The 20,211-nt window shown below is 46.3% G+C and overlaps 2 protein-coding genes across 2 annotated transcripts; both read left to right on the top strand.

Annotated features, from left to right (window-relative positions):
• Positions 1–64: 64 nt before the first annotated feature.
• Positions 65–2,111, top strand: LOC134194853 (uncharacterized). The gene has a single exon (XM_062663830.1). It carries the CDS (start codon positions 65–67, stop codon positions 1,967–1,969), a length of 1,905 nt encoding a protein of 634 aa, XP_062519814.1. The 3' UTR covers positions 1,970–2,111.
• A 10,546-nt stretch (positions 2,112–12,657) lies between these two features.
• On the top strand, positions 12,658–20,200 carry LOC134194648 (uncharacterized). The gene is made up of 6 exons (XM_062663589.1): positions 12,658–12,990; positions 14,416–14,531; positions 16,930–17,494; positions 17,559–17,723; positions 17,785–20,148; positions 20,196–20,200. Exons 1-6 carry the CDS (start codon positions 12,660–12,662, stop codon positions 20,198–20,200), a joined length of 3,546 nt encoding a protein of 1,181 aa, XP_062519573.1. The 5' UTR covers positions 12,658–12,659.
• The last annotated feature ends 11 nt before the right edge of the window (positions 20,201–20,211 follow it).

Below are 20,211 nucleotides of genomic sequence, written 5' to 3'. Positions count from 1 at the left end.
CAACGAAGATCTAAAGAAAGAATTTCGTTTCAAATTAACAACTCCACTTTCCTCTTCTTATGACATGAACATCTACTCATGGGGGATACAACTTCATTTGGCTAACGAAAGACTCAATGTAGAGGATTTTGATCAAAGATTTTACGATCAACTTAATGAAAAGTTGAGACGTACTGAATATCGCTCGCCAATGTCCGCGTCTGAAGCAGCAAAGGTTTTTGATGAACTGTGGAAACAGCATGAAAACGAACACAAAAAGCGTTTACAAGCAACAAGAAAGAGAGACTTTGACGTTGAGTTGGATGTTGTGAGAACATTTAGAGACGCTATATCAAGAAACCAACATAACCAGTTACTGCACGCTGTCGCTCTTGAGTTTAGTTCATCTGAATTGTCAAAATCAACAGACTTTGTTACTAACAGCGACGAGATATGGCTTAGGGAGTATTTCAAAATAAATCATTCTCTTGTCCACATGGCACAGAGATGGGTATATTCAACAGAAGACAAAGGATTAGCTAAAAGTCTCGCCGCAGTGCAGCAGCTGAAGAGTAAAGTGCACAATCTACAGGAGAGACTCGTGAAGAAGATTGAGTCACAAGAAGGTGGCGGGAAATGCGACGCAACGATTGCTACAGATATTGTTGTCTTGGCCACTGAGGAGGTTCTAAAGATGGAGTCCGGTTTGCACACGTCTGATAAGAGACTAAAGCTACAGCGAGTTCCATTTATTAACGATCTTATTGTTTATTTGCAACAAGTAGCATATCGGGTAGTTTGCTCTGCTGAGAATAAGCGCATTTTAGAACAGGAAGAGGAGCTCGAACAAAAGAGAGCAAGTAGGAGAAAACACTTTATTGACACAGCAAGTAACGAGGCTAACGATGTAAAATGCGCTGCAGCATTTGCCGAAGAGTACAGTGAGCAACTGAAGTTATGGGTAAAAAGCAAAGTGGGTGAATTTGCATCAGAAGTTAGTAAGAAAGTTTCTAAAGAATTCCCGAGTCCAGAGAAGGCAGCAGAACGAGCGTATTATAGCTCCTTTAAGGTAAACAACTATGACGGAGTGTTAGAATATTGCATTGATGTGAACGCGTATCTGAAAAAGTTGTTTATGCAAATGTTTGAAGACTTCAAACAGGGGGCAATAGACAAGAACAAGTACAAACTTAGAGACAGCATTTCTGCCATGTACGCGATGTTGGAAGATGCTGCAGAACGTTGGAAACAAATCGGTCCAACTACGAGACATGGTTTTATTGATGACTTTAAAAATCATCTGACAAAGCGTGCCAAGGACCCTTCTGAGGTTGGTGATAGGGACTTGCTAGAGACTGCATTTGCCCGGTTTCCACCAATGAATAACTTTCGTATTACACGAATTGACATATTTTGTGAACGGTTTAAGCGTAGGGTGAATGATCTGCTACAAAAAGTACTTGATCATTTGGACGGAATGGTGACGACCAGCATGAGTGATCAACGTTCACGACTTTGGGCAACAGTAAAAGGATGTCGATCCAAGTGTCCACTTTGTGGTTCAAAATGCTCACTCGTGTACGAGCACCAAGATCATTATTGTGCTCATCATATTTTTCCTGCTTTCCACGGAACCCGGGTGCGCGACTTGAAACACCCAGTGTTCGACATGTGTCTTAGCACACGCAATGCCAACCGTCGGTGGTATAGAGGCAACGATCGACCGCTGCCCAACCTTAAGGAGTATCTTGAATATTACGATGATTATCGACCATGGAAGAAGTTTATTGTTTCTAATCCACATCTAGAACAAGAGCCACCAGCAGAACAGATTCAAGCGTGGGTTGTTTGCAGAAAACCTCTTTTGAAATATTGGGGTTTGGTGAACAAAACTCCTGAGGGTTGGCTACTGTTCGGTTATAATAACTCGTTGGATCAAAACGAATGTTACAATGCAGAAGCTAGACTGAAGAAGTATCGAGACATTTAGATGGCAACGTTATAAGGATAATTTCAGAGGACACGAGCGCATGATATGCATAGTTCATGCAGCGATTGTTAGCTAGTCACATGTTTTTAGTGATGCTCTTGTTGCCTCTTATCTTAGCTTTGATGTTATGGAAGCTTTCTGTGCGGTTAGTTGCTGTCGATTAACGTATGACTATGGTATGACATTATATGATTAGATGACTTGAGTGTGACTTCGTGCATTATACTATTGTATAGCAACTGAAGCTATAAGCTATCACCTTTTTTACAGTTGCCACGTATGACCAACTCAACTATTAAGTTACTTTGTGATGAGATTATTTTGTCCGCAAGGGAAGCGTAATACATTTTTTAAGTACACCTAACCACTAACCCAGCCACACACACACACACACACACACACACACACACACACACACACACACACACACACACACAACAATGTTTAACGAAGTTACACATAGTTGACTCCGCCTTGACAGCGCGCGCGATGAGTCATCGGTCGCAGGAGTGCACGGTAGGCAAGTCTTGTGTGTTTTCACGTGTCATGCGCAGACGGTAGTGGCACGAGGTTTCTTCCCGCGAGTCATGCGCAGTAGCATAGCACGTTTTGCAGTTCGCGCGTGTGGACGTTCTTCTTTCGGTCAAGAGCTTATGGCGAACAACGAGCAACTCAATTCCGCAGTGGACCAGTTCACGGTCATCGGGCTAACCGAGCAACGCTTGCAGTCAATGTTGGACGCGGCTGCGAAGTCAGCTGCAGCACAAGCAGTGGCCGCGCTCACTGCTCGATGGGGTGGGACAGCCTACCTTGCTGGTTCTGCTGCAGCAAGTGAGAGCACTCTTTCACTATCGTTACCTTCTTAGAAGCGGTTTTCTTGCGTGCCGGCTGTACATTAGAGCGCGTACAGACTCGATCGAACACTTGCATGCTTCCGGCAATGTCGCAGCTAAGCAGTAGGTGATAACTTCCGTGGCCGTCGTGCGTACGTACGCTGACGAGCGCAGGTACCAGGCGACAAATCTGCATGCTCGCCAAGGGTGGCGGTAATTTTGTCCGCGTTGAGCTTTCAGGGGCAGGCACCGCGCGGGTCTCAAAAAACTAATAGTGGTGCGACATTGCGGGAGATGTTGGCCTGTTTCTCTCAGACACGTGTCACGGGTGTGGGCGCCATGGGTTATTGTCAAACGCGGGGGTTGTGCGCGGACGGCTGCTAAGGTATTGGCGAGCATCGTGGCAGCGAGCCACCGCCAGTTGGCAGCAAAAAGAAAAGATAGCAGCGCGGCGCAACGTGACCAGAGAGCAGGCCTGCGGCCTTTTCTCCTGGTGTACGCAGCAATGTAGCACAGCATCGGCGAGAGAGGAAGTCATGATGCAAAGCAGGGTAAGTGGTTGGCATATTTGGTGGCGCACGCCTTTGCGTATAGGTGTCTCGTGGTATTACGTGACTGGTTGCTCGGGGCAACCACGGTGCGGGAGTCGCAAGGAGCGAAGAATGAGGCCGAGGCAGCAAGCCACTATGTTAATCGGAGCGGCAGCGAGCCATCTTTTCGAGGCAGCACGCCACTTCGTTGTTTCGAGCGGCAGCAGGCCAACCGACACTTAGCGCACGGTACAGTTGTCTCGGATACACGCAAACCGCTGTTGGCATACAAGATACGGGGTTAACGGAGTAGTCCTGTGTTAGGTCTGGGAGACATGCCCGATCCCAGCGCACTGGAGCACGTGATACTGATGGATGCAGGAGCACGTGCGGCAGCAGATTCGGGAGCTCCTCTCTCCTCCCCTATCTTGGATGTCCCAACGGGTTGTGGCGCGCTGCAGTCAAGCTGGTTCTCGCTCGGTGAAGTCTTTCCGCCTATCCCGGAAAAACTCGTGCGGCGCATCCAGTCGCTGGACTACGTTGACCTAGCAGAGTTGTTGCCTGACAATATGGAGCTGCAGCGACTGGCAGACACGGAGTCTAGGCACGTCAGAGGGCAACGGCAACCGCGGCGGGTCGCTAGCCTTATGACATGGGTACAGTGCTTTGTGACGTACGCCGCCGTGGTAGCCGAGGCTCACCCTCATCGCATGCGCGACCTGATGGCGTACCTACGCATGATCACGCGATAGGCGCAGCGACACGGAGGCGACGGCTGGAGGAGCTACGACGTGCTCTTCTGAAAGATAGCGGCAGCAAACTCCACCATAAGGTGGGGCAGCCATTACCGTCACTATACGCCACATCGTTTCTGGCAGCTCGGGCATCAGCAGCGGCTTTGTGCGAGAACTGCGGCGAAGGGGACCACAAGTCAAAAGAGTGCGCACTGTCACCTGTCACAGCGTCACTCCCCCAAAGCTGTGGTTTTGAGCAAAGCGCGCCTTACCACACACCTCAGGGTCATCGGCGGAAGATACAGGTCGTGCTGTTGGTCTCGGTTTTGCAGACCGCCCAACTTGCAAGAAGTGGAATTTCAGCCCAGGGGGATGCAAGGACTACCCGTCATGTTCGTACCGGAACGCTTGCTTGCGCTGCGGCCTCCGCAGCCATACATTTGGAGAGTCCCGAGACACGCCCGTGTCAGTAGTTGTGAAGGAATCGGCACAAGCGGACCGGCTTTCTGCTAGGCGGGAATAGGGACAGGCTCTACACAGAAGACGTGGAAAGGAACGGACAGTTAGGAGGCTGTTGCGTTTGCTGGTAGTTTTAGCGTTTATTTTCCTTGCTGTTCACATAGATGTAAGGCATGTTTTCTTTGTTGTTATTGTTTATATGACCGATGTATAGGGCATGCTTTTTTCGGTGTTGTTGTTTCTGACGGTGCTCGATTGTTAGTCGGTTATACTTGTTCTAAGGTTTGTTCGACTGGGCGTGTTATTGCTTGGTCTGCTTTGGTAATGATCCATGGTGTTCGATAAGTCTGTTCCCATGGTCACATTGGCTGGATCGGTTGCGATCCGTCGGCGCGAGCAGTTACTAGCAACCATGGTTCAGTCATGGTCTGAAGTGGTGGGCACCACCCCACCCGTTGGCCACAGCGCAGCGGCATGCATTAGCACAGTAAGGCGAGTAAGAGAGATACAAAATAACTAATGATTTTAGGTAACGCTGAGCTCTCTTCAACCCCCGCAAAATCCAGGCTACAAACTCACGGTCCGGGTGGGCCCTCAGACCTACTTCTCATCTTGCGACTGCTCGAGAGAGAGGGGAGTGTGTTGCCTCGCCCGTAACCGATGCCGCCGCTCCAATGCCAATAGGTCCGCCCCGTATCTGTACTTGCCCGCGGAGATGTTGCCTGCCGCTAGAGCTTCGTCAGACAGGTTTTCGAATTGGTTTTAACTACAAAACACACACATGCCGAGCAGCGAGAAAAAAAACGAGGTCAGCCAAAGATCAGGCGGATGTTGCGTCCAACTACTTGCAAGACGAGAGAGCGCAGCAGCGTGTAATTGATCCATCCTTCAGCGGAAGAACAGCTCACCTCAGTCCATTCGGGTTGATTCCCAAACCGCGCCAACTAGGCAAAATTGGAGACTAATTTTGGACCTTTCTTCTCCTCACGGGTACAGTGTCAACGACGGTATAGATCCACATCTGTGTTCGTTGTCGTACTCACTGGTCGATGATGCGGCGCCGCGGATCTTAGCGTTGGGGCGAGGAACGCTACTGGCAAAGATGGACATCCAGAGCGCTTACCGCCTAATTGCAATACACTCGGACGACCGCCATCTGCTTGGTATGCGCTGGCGTGGATCGGTGAGCGTAGATGCAGCACTGCCATTCGGGCTTTGTTTGGCACCCAAGATTTTCTCAGCGGTGGCAGATGCACTTCTGTGGGTTATGTTTCGTAGGGGCGTCTCGTCTGCCATACATTATCTAGACGATTTTCTCTTTTGCGGGCCAGCCGGTTCCGGGAAGTGCGCACAAAACCTGGCATCTGCCCTTACCACGTGTCGGGATCTGGGTGTTCCAGTAGCAGGGCATAAGACTCAGGGCCCGAGTACAGTATTGACGTTCTTGGGCATTGAAATTGACACCGTGAACATGCAGCTTTGTCTGCCATTAGAGAAGCTGGCGCGCTTCCAGGACGTACTATCGAGTTGGTCGACTCGTCGGGGAGGGACCAAGAGGGAAGTCTTGTCTCTGATCGGCAGTCTTCATCGTGTGTTTGCGGTGATCAAACCGGGACGAGCATTTCTTCCCGCCGTCTAATCGAGTTGTCCAAGTTTCCTAAGGCGCTCCATCATTTTGTTTGCTTAAACAAGGAAGAGCGTTCAGACATATCGTGGTGGGCAGCGTTTGCCAGTCGGTGGAACGGTATCGGTTTGTTGTCAGCCCTAGGCAAGGTGCGTTCCACGGTGTCCTTGGAGTCAGAAGCCTCAGGTGGCTTGGGCTGCGGCGCGGTTTGGCAGCACCGGTGGCTTCAGTTGAAGTGTGGACCCTGTACAGAGTGTTTGGGCATAGTGGGAAAAGAAAATATCCCGTAGTCTTAGCGGCAGTCTGTTGGGGACGCAGCTGGACAAGCAAGCACGTTCTGTTTAAGGTGGAAAACAGTACGGTGGTGTCCGCACTGCGCTCAGAATCCTGCTGGGATCAGCAGGTAATGCGTCTAGTTCGGCTATTGCATTTTCGTGGCGGCTGAGCTCCAGTTTACGTTTACCGTCGAGCACATTCCGGGCACAGAGAAAATAGTGGCAGACGCTATTTGATGCAATCTAATCGCTACGATGTTTGATGTGTGTCCGCAGCTGTCGGTGGTGGCTTGCCAGGTGCCGGGAGACTGGATAGCGCTTCTAGAAGACAACACGGGGACTGGACGTCCAGTTGGAGAACTCAGTTTCTCGATTGTTTGAAGCAGGCATCGCCACCAGCACGGCTAAGGACTACAGAAGAGGCCAACGCCGTTTCTTAGACTTCGTTCGAGCGTCGGGGGCTTTACTGTATGCGGCATGCGAAGAGAAGCTTTGTCGCTTTGTAGCTTACCTGAAAACGTGTCACCTGGCTTACAGCACTGTCAAAGGGTATCTCTCTGCCGTACGCCATCTCCTAATTTGTCGGAGGCGCGGCGACGTTTCTGCACGTCCTCTCCCCCCCGGCTTATCTATGTGCTTCGCAGAGTGAGAAGAATTCGGGGTGAGCGGGCGGCACGCCCTCGACTTTTAATAACTCCGGACATTCTTCGCGCGCTGCGTCCGCATCCGGTATCACATACGATGTGGTAATGCTGTGGGCGGCCTGTTGTCTCGGTTTCTTTGGTTTTCTGCGTGCTGGGGAGTTTACGGTCGACTCAATCAAATGTTTTGACTCGTCATGTCACCTGACTCCAGCGGACGTGTCAGTGGACTCAAGGGAAGCCACCCAGATAGTCCGAGTATCCATCAAGCAATCGAAGACAGATTCTTTCAGACGAGGCGCTATGATTTCCCTGTGAAAACTAGGTAATGAGCTTTGTCCGGTCTCGCCGGTGTTGGCGTAATTAGCAAGAAGGGGATCGTCACATGGGGCTCTCTTTATCTTCAGCGACGGCTCTCCCATGTCACGCCAGCGCTTAGTGTCGTACCTGCGGGAGTCTCTGTCGGTCCTCGGTTTTAACTGCGAATTGTACTCTGGCCACCGTTTTTGCATTGGAGCGGCGACTACGGCTGCAGCCACAGGGCTGGAAGACTCAGTTATTCGGAGTTTGGGTCACTGGCGCAGCGATGCGTACCAACGGTACATAAGAAGAGACGCCAGGAAGCTGGCACAATTTTCTTGGACATTGGCTACCGCAAACAGCACAGCAATGAGCTGGTGACACGGGCGTCACTCTAGAGGCACGCGGGCGAGAACACTTGTTGCCTCTTGTTTGCTTGATTGTTCACCTAGATACGAATAGCGTGGACAGGAAGTAGTGTGTATCGTCAAGCAGGTTGCGTGCAGCAGCGTAGCAGTTCACGCAAGTATTGTTGCACGTTACGCTAATAACTGGTTTAAACAGAACACAAAAAGCGTCGTTTACGCATGCAAGCAACATCAACGCGCAGGATGCGGGCGCCCGAGTGCTCAATTCTAATAGCGGCCGAGACAAGGGTCTCTGGAAACTTCAAGGTGCCTTTATATATATATATATATATATATATATATATATATATATATATATATATATATATATATATATACATATGTATGTATGTATGTATGTATGTATACACACACATAGTGAGAGAGGTGGTACTTGGAGGTGGCGGAATCAACTCTGGAAGTTGTCCGCCGTTTGGGACAGAGTCCGGTCTGGGTAGCCCGAGACTCCCCAAGCACCAGCCTTTAGCGCGCGTGAGGTTCCATGACCGGGCTCCGCCCCGCCCCCCGTGAGCGCCGACCTTCCTCTCAGGCAGGTCGACAGGTACAGCAGTGAAAGTGCTCGAGAGGAACGGGAAGCAGAACTCGGGGTCAAAGTAATTAGTCAACACACCTAAATCTTAAAAATTCTAAATGTCTCTCAGAGGTCACGCCTTCAGCTGTTAAGCTACTGTCTGTTTCCCGTAAGTGTAAACTCGGAAGTGAGTAATGAAGTAGAGGTCACACCAGGTGTGCTCGTTACAGCACTAAGAGCTGCTCCAGTTGGACCATGTTACACCAATTATCTTAAATGGTTCCAGTTGCTGATCTGTTGGTCTCACAAGATAATTGGATAATAACCATTGCTCCACCCGTTTGTCTTTGATATGCACAAGTATTATTTTTCCGTTTCGTTTGTAGGAAAGGCTTAGATAATTTGATAAACAGAAATGCCAGACCTAGCGGTTTCTAACAATACTAAGATCATCGCAAAAGTCGAAAAGACAGCGGAGATCTTGATGATTTTCAAAGTTCACACTTATGGGGAACAGACAGTAGTTATATCGTGTACTCGTGTAACGATGTGGGACATGAGACGTTCGTGATAGACCTGCTGGTGATAGAAGTCGAGAGATTGCGAAGAGAGAACGCAAATGACAATGAAATACGAATTCCCAAGCTGAGAAGGTAGCCACTTCATGATAAATTTAGTTGGCTAGCGCCAGTTCTATCGGTTGTTGGCTTATTGGCAGAGGTGGTGGTTGATGTCTTTGCCTCTAATTTAATGAGATGGGAGTTGTTGGAGCATTTCGAGCTCTGTTTGATCGGCCAAGGTGACGAATGTCATCACTGTGTTTGAGTGCACCCGAGCCAAGCGAGACTTTGGAGTCGATTATGTGCAATCAGTGGTGCTGTCTGGATTGAAGCTACAGCCGTGTGACCATAGGCTATGTATGTGAAATGTATTTTTATGAATTGTGGTATGTGATCTATGAATAGACAAATAAAGTAATCTATCGTGTGTGGTATGCTGTCTGCTTGTGTATCGTTTGTTGTTTGTTGCATGTGTTATCTGATAGAACTAGACATTCACGAAGATATTAATCTACTACAGCTAGGTTATATCGTAATGCATTTCGTAATTTGATGTCTTTATGCCTTATATCAAGATACTAACAGATATCTACTAGTATGTAGTCAACCAAGTCAGTATCCAGTTTCATGCAGCTTTGCCTACTTTACTCGTACAAGTCGAACTATAAACGTTTAGGAGATGCTGCAGTGCTTGACTGTGTGTGGCCTGCCCTCTACGTTAGTTTTTCATTGGGTTGCACTGGAATTTTTGGCTAGATGCTTGTACGCATTTGTTTTAGCCTATGAGTTTTTACTTTGTAGGATCTGCTCGGTCTTAGATATTACTCGATGGCAGTACATTGTACATGTATGGTTGGAGGTCTTCCAAGTTTCATATTTGTATTTTAGGACTCTTTGAGTAACAGGTAAGCTTTTGTAATGGTCATCAAACTTCACGAGGATGCTAAGCATGGGAGCAACAGCAAAGACCATAGATTCCAGTATGTATGCCACTGGATGTCGTAACTCTCTTTCTGTGTGAGTTTTACGGTCAGACGACAGCACTGCCAGTCACCGAGTCGGTGTAATGCTTTCGGTTGTATTATAGTCTCTAATAACGCATCTCAACACAACTACTAAAGTTACTTTGCTGTTCCACGCGTTGACACACCTTGTACTACACATGCTCCAAGTCTTAAACGAATAGAGTCACTGTCACATCTCCCCTCTTTTAATAAATAACATAGTCCTTCAGTCGTGCCTGTTTTTTATCTCCCGTCCCGATCTGGTCACCTTTGGCAAGGTTGGAAGTTGCTGCCCCTGTTCTGCGCTGTCTGATAGATCTCCTAGACTGGTATCGTCGAGACAGTAGATCAATGGGATACTAGCTGGGCTGAAAGTAAAGGCGACGTTGTGCGAATTCGGTGACCGACGCGATCTTCTACTACGCGATAAATTGGCGTCCGCGACGGACGCGTGAAAGAGAGATTATTACGAGAATCAGAGTTCACTTTGCAAAAAGCATTGGATATCTGCAGAGCAGAGAAGCAACAAAAGAGCAGGAGCAAGCTATGAACAAAGAGGCGATGAAAGTACCCATTCGCGGGCGCGTTCGAGGTACACAGAAGCAGCGACGCAACGAGCCAGACACTATGCCCAATCTGAGCTCAAGGATTCACGTATAGTGGCAAGTCATCCAAGACCAGGCAAGCGGCATGCAAGTATTGCGGAGGCTTCCACCCACCTGAATAGTGCCCCGCCTACGGAAATACGTGTTCGGCGTGTCACAAGAGAAACCATCTGGCCAACGTCTGTCTACAAACAGCCAGGCAAATTGGGCAGGTCGAATTCCAGGTCGACGATGTAGATGAAGCAGGCAGTGAGGAGAAGGAAGAGCTACTGATGTCACCTAGATTCATAGGACATATATCCGGGACACGGCAGAATGAACGGAACGCGGCTAGATCTGGAGCGTACGCAGATTGATTTCAAGCTGGACACCGGGGCACAGGCAAACATCTTGCCTTTTAAGATGTACAGAGTTTTCAAGACAAAATCACAGCCCACCAGCATGCAAGATTTTTACAGGAATCGGTGGTGGTCAAATCATACCTAGAGTCACAACTCGGGTCAGTTGTTTAGTTAGCAGAAACAAGGCGAGCAGCAGGAAGAGCCTCACTAGTTATGTTATCGACGACAACGTAGCCATCGTTGGAAGAGCAGTGTGCGAGTACTCGAATCTCTTCAGGCGTGTGGACAATGTGGTGCCTGTAGATATACAAACGGGTCACAGTAGGCGGCAGCAACTCATCGTTCAGAACAAAGATGTGTTTAAGGAATAGGATAGTATGACAAAGAGTATGACATCCAGCTTCAAGCAGACGCTATTCCGGCGGAACAGCATCCGTGAGTTATACCATATGCAAAGAGAACCAAACTGCAACAGACGTCGGTAAAACTGCAGCAACAAGGTATTATACAAGACGACGAGTGTCCGACCGACTGGCTTCACAATCTCGTCGTAACAGAAAAGAATAATGGGAACATGAGGATCTGTCTTGATCTCAGACCCCTCAATAAAGTAATCAAAAGGGAGAGACACCAAATACCAGCATGTCCAAGCCCGACTGGCTGGCAAAGCGGTATTCACGGTTGTCGACATGAAGGATGCCTTCTGGCACGTCAAATTGTTTAACGAGTCAGCCAGGATGTGTGCATTCGGCACCCCATGGGGTAGAGAGTGCTTCACAAGGATGCCGTTCGGACTGGATTCAGCCAGTGAAGTGCTGCAGGAAAGGAACAATCGCACATTTGGGGACATCCCGAACGTTCACGTGATTGCGGATGACCTGATTGCGCAGGCAAGACCGAAGAGGAACGTGATAGTCGGTACCTCGTTGTATGGACTCAATTTGTTGCCATGTTCTTTGTTGTGGTCTCTACCATGTATATCTAGACTATTGTTAAACCCGAAGAGGAATAAAGTAGTGTGTCAGTGGACGAACGGACAATTGAAACGCAGCGCATGCGCTCATGTTATCGCTGGTGTTAGTAGATGTATTCGCATGCCTTCAAGAGGTGTACATGTATGAAATAACTATCAGATGTGGACAATCACGTGCTAGTGGATGTGTTTAGCCCTCTGCTCACGCTCTTCATTGGCTTTGACTAATTGGATTCAACAGTAACAAGCAAGCATGCACAATCATCTTACCAGTACCGCTCTCCTCTGGCAACCAGTTCATTATAAACCACTCTCGCGAGAAGACTATAGCTACGGTGCACAGGCACTGCTAGAGATATGATGACATCGACTGGCACGCTAGTCAACACCGGCGATAGCAATGAGCGCATGTGCTGCATTCTAGTTGTCTTCCTACTCTAGCGCCAGCCAGCGACAGCCACACTACTGTAACCTGAGGCGCGCATGCTCGCTTCTAAAGCCGAAACTTATAATCTAGATACTGTCGGCAATAGCTTGGCTAGTGTGAAATCTAGTCTTGCGCAGCTAGCCCCTCCTCCTTTTACTTCCCAAAGTCAAAAAATTGAGGGACTGGCTGCACGAAATCTATCATTTTGCACCTTACGACGATTTAATTAATTGGTTGCTATTTGAGTAATTGAAGTGTGTCAAGGAAATTTTGGCTCTTATCTAGTCTTTTAGTTAGATCAGGTAGCCGATGATAGATAAATTCTAGAGCCGCGTCTTTATGTTTGGTGTGGAAGTTCGAGGCTAAATGCGTGTACACGCCCTCGCTCTCTACTCAAGTCTTCACGTGAGCTCTGCATCTGTATGTCTAATGCGGTGGGAGGCCCATGGCTTTAGTAACAAGTAGCGTAAGAGACCCTAAATGGGAAGAGGTGTTGAAGCCCAGACTACTAGCTGTGGCCGAGACGTTGAGTCCACTTCGGAATCGACTTCCGGCACGACTTTTTACTAGGGGCCTCATTAATGACGACGAATATGAGCGTTTCAGCAAGTCAGCCAAGACAGAAACGGACGTGGCTCTGGACATTCTAGCTGTACTTGCTAAACAAAGTTCCGGATGGTTTGACAAATTTTGCGACGTTCTTTTGGAAACTAAAGATAAGACACTAGATGATTTGGAGAAGAGTCTTCGACCACATCGTCTAGTCGGCACCTCAAGTAAGCATCTACGAGAAACCGCTACACTATATATAGCTAGACATACTGAGTAGCATGTGGCAATTTACATCAGGAGTAGTTACGCTCGCAATTTTTATCGTTCAGTGTATACAAGCGTTTGTTTTGTGCGTGTATTCTGCATGCTTCAGAATTAAGTGTTCAGCTGCAGCAGCTCAAATTTCAACAGGAGCGTTAGTGTATGAATCTAGACTTCTGGTGCTGTATATAGTTTATGGTTTTCTAACTGTTACAGAGTGGAGGTTTGCATGCGTGTGTCTTGATGTATGCCATACGCGATTCAATTTTTCTCAGATAGCTCAGACATTTTATACATGGCTGCAAATCATATGGCTAGGTCAGACAGTATATACAGCACAAACAGTTTAACTGCTTTAGCCCATGACGTTGAGAACACAGTACTCTAGTCTAGTGCAGAGTATAGTGTGTAGAGTGTAGTTTAGTGTGTAGAGTGTAGTATAGTTGAACTCTATATGCCCACCACCACAGAAAACTCATCAAATTGGATTTTATTCTCTTCAAGATATTCGTGCGCATGGGAGTTCCAAAAAGCCCAACAATGTAACCACAAAAATCTAACTAAATACGAACAAGGATGGAGTGAATTCGTAACCCTCATCGAAGACTGGCGATGCCATCACTACAGATACTCAACTATTGAATGTATTTGACCTTTTCATCGTATTACTTTCTCGATACGAACATCTCTTGAGACGCCTTCTGTAGCTCTGGCTCGTAAAAAGATCCATCGATGACACCTCCATTCCAATCTTTCATCTTGTACACCACAGAAGTGGTATTCGATCTTGCAGATGGATTGGGTCACAATGAAAGCTGCAAAGTGCTGTCAGCTAGCGCTTTAGCAAGCAAAATGGACAGCAGAAGGCGTGGTTTAATGTGGTTTGGAGTTTCAAACCACTCATTAGAAAACCCTACAAAGCACCAAAGCGTAGCGGATTTCCTGTGGATCAACTTTGAAAATGGCGTCTTCATTTTTGCGTCGTCACGGTTGTGAATCTGCTCATGCAGAATCTCGGGAAAGGGAGAAAGGATATCAGCAAAACAACAGCCAGACTAGCAAAACTAGACAAATAATAACATGCCAGACTCAGTGTAACGTGTGAAAGAGGCTTCAGTGTGATGACTGACACTGGATGCTCTTATGGCACTAGCGCTAAATTCCAGATCTGAGCTATGCTGTGCACGCGCGCGCGCGCGTGTGTAGCCTCGAATTTCCAAACTAGAGAGCGCACACTCTGGTCTGGAAGTTCGAGGCTAGTGGTGTGTGTGTGTGTGTGTGTGTGTGTGTGTGTGTGTGTGTGTGTGTGTGTGTGTGTATGTGTTGTGTTGTGTGCGTGTGATAAAGTACGAAATGTTCTCATGCATGTGATCTGTTTGGTTATACAGATGATACTCATTGCATGCGACAGTTTCCTGAAATGATGATTGGCGACGGTCGTCTCATTTCTAAGAAGGATGACAGTTTTCTCACAGTTGAGCTGGAAAGGCTTTCTTCAGAAAAGGTAATAGATATTTACCGCAAATGTGGTGGTAAGGGTTTTGGTGTCCGTCTCAAGCCATATTTAGTGCATGGACTTGCTGAAACGAAGGAAGAACTTTCAATCAGTTGTAGATATGTTTGCTTTGACGGTTGACAAGGACGAAAAGCAAACATGACCAAAGAAGACTGCACTAGTTCCTCGTTTTCTCTTAGAGCGAGTTAACTCTCTCAAAGATATTTTTATTGCTTTACTAGAGGTAATGCCTGATGCAGTTCACAGGGTCTGTAGACTGTGAACTGTGCAATTAGTGGCGAAATTAATGGACGAACATGATAGTTTATTGTCACTTTCGCTGTTAACATGAACTCGACGTTGCGTTGTTACATCAAAAAGAGCGAAAAGACTAAGAAGTATAGATAGTACAGACACGGCTGATTCTTTGCTGCCTATTTGTCCTCGCATTTTCTTACAGCGGCGTAGCCGCATCTATTGGTGGCACTTGCTTTACTATAGCTGTAGTTTATCATGATCAGTATATTGTACAAATCATTGTTGTCCTGTTTGGAGTCACAAAACGAAAGTGGTCTGGCTACACGAGACCAGACTTCCGTAAACGCACACTATCTACAGTCCATAGTCGGACAGTCTGATAGAGAAACAGCCACGCAGTCAAGATTCGATGCAATTTAGAAGAATTTGTGTAAGGCACGTAAAATTTGAAGTCTTCTGATGACCAAGTTTAGTCCAATTAGCGTCCTACGCAGTGGCAGCGGAGCTGGAAGTGTGGGAGTGACTGCATATGTACCCCAAGTCTGCGTGGCCTCGCAAAATAACAAGAGATAATGTGACTATACGGAAAGGCACGACTATACAGTCAGTATCGACGATGAGTCACTTTTAGCATGTGCGCTATCCATGCAGACACACGTAAGCTTGAACAGTGTGGCCACGTGCAACAGAACAACCCACTGATCATGTTTGCTACCGAAAAATAAAAGCTCTCAGTCTGGGTAATGATCTTGCGATTCTTCCAGAAATTCTGCGGCTGCTGCATGGACTGCGAGTGATGATCAATCCGACGCGGTCACGCAGTAAACATGAACAAACAAGTACAGTAATTCGATCGACAACAATGAGACAGAAATGGAGGAAATAGTCAGTAAACGAAGAGAAACAGGCAGTACCTAAATCAAAGGACTTTCTGGTAGCTACTTCATGTACACAAGGAATAACTGACACTATTGACTCGCAATTGCTAGAGACTGTATTAACTGTTATGTAAAAGGCATTGTGGCAGATTTTAGTCAAATTAGAAGATTTACGTGATAAAGACCGAATAGAAGGACACAATTTATGTTTGCCTTACCGATTAGCATTGGCGTAGGAACCGAGGCGGAGGCTCTGGAGCCACGTGCTTCCTCGAATTTTCCAGCTGTCAAGTGACCTGCTCCTAACCAAGGATGACAGACGTATAGAAACTGATAACACTGACGTGCACTACTACACTATAGTACTGAGTACCATATTATCCCGCCTTTAGCTACAGGGCTCTTATTTGGTATGTGCCTGTATACAGTGTGTTTAGGGAATACCGTAGAAGCCATGGAATTCCCTGAAGGATCGCAAACAAATGAAAACATTACTGATAGTTACAGTTCTGATGAACGTTTGCAGCATTTCTAACTATGCGTGAGAGCAGTTGCCACTGAAAATTTATCTGTGGAAGAAGCAACCAAATCACAATCATAAATATGGCTATCACTGATGTCTTCTTGCGTCTGCAATCCTTCAGAGAATTCCATGGCTTCTACCCTATTCCCTAGCCACACTGTACAAAGGCACATACTACCAAAATGTTCTAATGACAGCCCTGCAGCTAAAACTGTATGTGATGCACATTTGTTTGGTCTGTGGTCTCCACCTCATCTATTGCCTACTGTTGTCTGCAATCTGGCCTGCGATTTTGTGTTTCTTTTGTTAATAAATTTTGGCGTAGCACATTATATAAGAAACGAACGAGAACTAGTACGGAGACCGTACAGTACAGACGACCTCGATCTGCAGTGTTCACATGCGCTCGATCGATAACCTATCTGAGATACCATTTGATTGAAAGAGAACTTTCTATTTACAATTCTTTCTCTTTTTCTGAAATGGTTTCATCCGAATTCGTTTTGTAACTGATCAGGTTGTCTACTCTAAGCATGCTTATGTACTTCACATCACACTGTACAAACAATAGCAAACAGACAGAATGGCGTCCTCCGGATCTGGAGGTGCTGCCCGCCGGCCCGTCGCACCCAATCGGCTTCCCGTTCCGCCATAGGCAAACTGCGTCGTACTAATGACAGTACATATTGCCAACAATATTGATACTGATATATAGATAATAGTTATGCTGATCAGGTTTCTTCTACAGGAATGCTTTTTGGCGTTTTTATCCGAGAAAGCTATTGTGTTGCAACAACTACAAACATGTCTTCAGTCTGCCATCAATGCCTTGATATCTGACCAAGTGTTTACTAGGGAAGCTGTTGCAAAAGTTAGTAACATTTTGGAAGAACTGGACGATCCAGAATTAGCATCAGAAACTCTTTACGACATGGTGACCGACAAAGCTCGAAGCGACCTTCGCATCGTAGTGAAGTTTTTGAAGTCTGTTGGCAAAGTGAACTCGACCATTTGCAACCTTTTGCGTTCATCTTCACGATTAACCTGGCAAAAGCTGAAAGAAAACCGAAGTGGCATTGTAGAGATTAATATTTCTGTCATTGATGCATGTGTTGAGAAGGGCATCATTACACAGAAACAGCACGAGGCTCTCATGGCAGCCAAACAACTGAGAAAGTCTGAATTTGTCGCTAACGGATTTTTTCGTATGTTGGAAAAGTTGTCTGAACACGATGAAGGGTCCCAGCTGGCAGAATTTGAGAAGATACTCAAGGACAAGCAGCCAGAGGTACTAAAGATATTGCTGAAAGCCGGTAAGTCTATACAGCACTGTATACGTTTCTTGCTCTCTTGTACAAGTCAAATTATCTTGAGCAGATTTTGAAGCTCATACTCATGCCCGTCACACCATCCGTAGTCCGTTACCAGTAGTTCCAGTTTGGGCAAATCAAGGGAACAATAGGGACAATAAGTCTTATCAGTTGCCCGTTGCTGTGTCGACTGCAGGTAGCATGGGTAGTTCATCGATAGACTCTGGGCAAGGTAACGAACACATATGAGAACTCTCATGCATTTAGTTGATTTATGCCGTTTTGTGTTGAAGTTGCTATTGCTTTGACGAGTTCTTCAGCTCAATCTTTTGCTGCTTGCGGTAAGAGACTTATTGATCTATTGTACCAAAGTTTCTATACGAGAGATTTCTGTACAGATTCTAACTCTACGAATAATTCTCAGACACTTGATCTGTTTGGTAATACAGATGATTCTTATTTGATGAGCGAGAAGCGAAAATTTCACGAAATGATGATTGGTGACGGTCGTCCGAATTCTACAAACGATGACAGTCTTCTCACAGTCGAGCTGGAACATCTCTCTCCAGACAAGGTAATCGATATCTATCGTAAATGTGGCGGCAAGGGGTTTGTTGCCCATCTCAAGTCCTATCTAGTGGATTTGTTGAAACGAAGAGAAAACTTTCAATCAGTTGTAGATGTGTTTGTTTCCGCCTGGGCAAAACAAACGAGGGCAGGCGAAACTGCTGCACTTCCTCGTTTGCTGTTGGAGCTAACGCTCAAAGATATTTTTATTGCTTTGTTAGAGGTAATGGCTGATGCAGTTCACAGTCGCCTCGTGTCTCTTTATTCAAATCTGTATTGCGCTGTTCCGGTCGCTTACGTTCTTCAGCATCCTGAAGGCGGTTCTCGAACAGTCACAAACTTTCCATCTCTTCAAGATGTTCTTGCAGTCCCAAGTTATCCACTCGTCGTATCATGTGGTACAGCAAACTCTGTACGGAAAGGAAAATCGACATTGACGGGAAAGTTGATAGGACAACTAGAGACTACGTCGTTAGGTTTTGATTCGTTTGATGTGTGCTCAGACGAAGGTGATGGCAGTTTATGTCACTCCCCTTCTATTGATCTTTTACTTGAGGTCAAATCTAACGTTCCTTTCGGTCTCAACTTTGCCGATGTTCACGGGTTTACGAATGAGAAAGCGTTTTGTTATGCTTTGTCCACTCTTTGCTCGGTCGCAGCTCTAGTACTTGTTCACGTGACTGCTAATGACTTTGGTTCTCGAGGTTATCTTGGTGACAGTTTGCGATCGTTTTTACTAAACAGTTGTAATCTTTACTGCAGCAACGCAAAGATTGCCATTTTCGTTCGTGATATTCCCAGCAGTGCAGAAATGTCCCCTAACATTCCACGATTGCCATCAATTAATCAATCGCTAGGAGAGATTTTTCCTAATAGAATAGCACGAGTTGTGTTCGTCGAAGATCTTGCCAAATGTCGTACTGATAAGCAGCGACAGATGACTGTTATACGTATTAGAGATGAGATGGCACCGATATTTGAGAATCTTCAACAACGATTACCTTGCTCCGAAGTTATTCACAATCGGTTTGAGTCTTTCTGCTCTGGACAAGCCGAAGTCTTAGGCTCTCTTCTACCAAGAACTCAGTGTGCCAGACGATTAAACGGATTTTCTTCGTTAGGGAGAAAAACATTTGAGGCTCTTGAAATAAGTAATCCGAAGAAAGGCGAGCTTGCTAACCGTCTCTTTCCTCTAACAGCAATCTGCGCCTCTAAGGCTAAGAACCGTGACCGGGAAAAAGAACTTCATATAATTGGAGTTAAAGGGAATAGAGGTGAGACTCACGTAGAATTAGCAAAACTAAGACAAGAGATGAAAGAGTTGAAGACGCGAAAGCAAAAGACTTGCTCGATATCTCGTCCAGTCGAACTATTCATTAGTCTTGTTTCAGACAAAAAGCGTCACCAATTGGCAGAATTTCAACATTACTTGGAGGTGTGGAAAGCGCAATATATCGAACCTCTCTTTCACGAGAGACGACATCTAATGGACCGACTGGAATCAGCTCGATGGTCATATCAACCGGAAAGTGAAGAGCAAAGTCAAGAAAGAACAGATGTCATACGCGAGCTAGAGGAAGTCTCGTTTCGCATTGACCAGTTTGATATATCGATAGACTCTTTCTGGAGTGAGTTGATGGAACTTTGTGCTTTACTAGAAGATGATACGATAATAAATGATCATTTGAGAAAACTCCGTCTAGACCCCCGGGTAATTAAGCAAGTTTACACGCAATGTGTATTGGAAGGTTATCCTATGCAATTACTTCGAGGAAATCCGTTACAGATGACTGCAAAGAAGTTTATAGAAGATATAATGAGACAACTAGGAGTTGACTCGAAGAACAGAAGTAACTTGCTTGTTGTATCAGTTGTAGGAGCGCAGAAATCTGGCAAATCTACATTGCTCAATTACTTGTTTGGTTGTGGGTTTGCTACAAGAGCGGGAAGATGCACGAAGGGTTTGTATGCTTCATTCGCACGCATATCGGACGGAAGATATCTTTTAGTTCTTGATTCGAAAGGGCTTTTGTCTTTGGAAGGAGGTGGTCACGTGTTTGACAATCAAATTACGGTGATGGCTATGGCTTGTTCAGATGCCGTTATAGTGAATCATAAGGGAGAAATTTCTTCACAGATTAAAGAATTAGAAG

The sequence above is a fragment of the Corticium candelabrum genome, chromosome 19 (genome assembly GCF_963422355.1).
Source record: "Corticium candelabrum chromosome 19, ooCorCand1.1, whole genome shotgun sequence".
In the NCBI taxonomy this organism is placed as follows: domain Eukaryota; kingdom Metazoa; phylum Porifera; class Homoscleromorpha; order Homosclerophorida; family Plakinidae; genus Corticium; species Corticium candelabrum.
The sequence above is the reverse complement of the archived record's forward strand: the minus strand, read 5'-3'. Positions and strand labels throughout refer to the sequence as shown.

What these genes read in the sequence shown, in the direction of transcription:
- LOC134194853 (XM_062663830.1), top strand. Translation starts at nt 65, where the DNA reads ATGAACATCTACTCATGGGGGATACAACTTCATTTGGCTAACGAAAGA.
- LOC134194648 (XM_062663589.1), top strand. Translation starts at nt 12,660, where the DNA reads ATGGCTTTAGTAACAAGTAGCGTAAGAGACCCTAAATGGGAAGAGGTG. An exon ending in AAAGGCTTTCTTCAGAAAAG is followed by an intron (nt 14,532 to 16,929) that starts GTAATAGATATT and finishes TTTCTTCTACAG; the next exon opens with GAATGCTTTTTGGCGTTTTT. An exon ending in AAAGATATTGCTGAAAGCCG is followed by an intron (nt 17,495 to 17,558) that starts GTAAGTCTATAC and finishes TATCTTGAGCAG; the next exon opens with ATTTTGAAGCTCATACTCAT.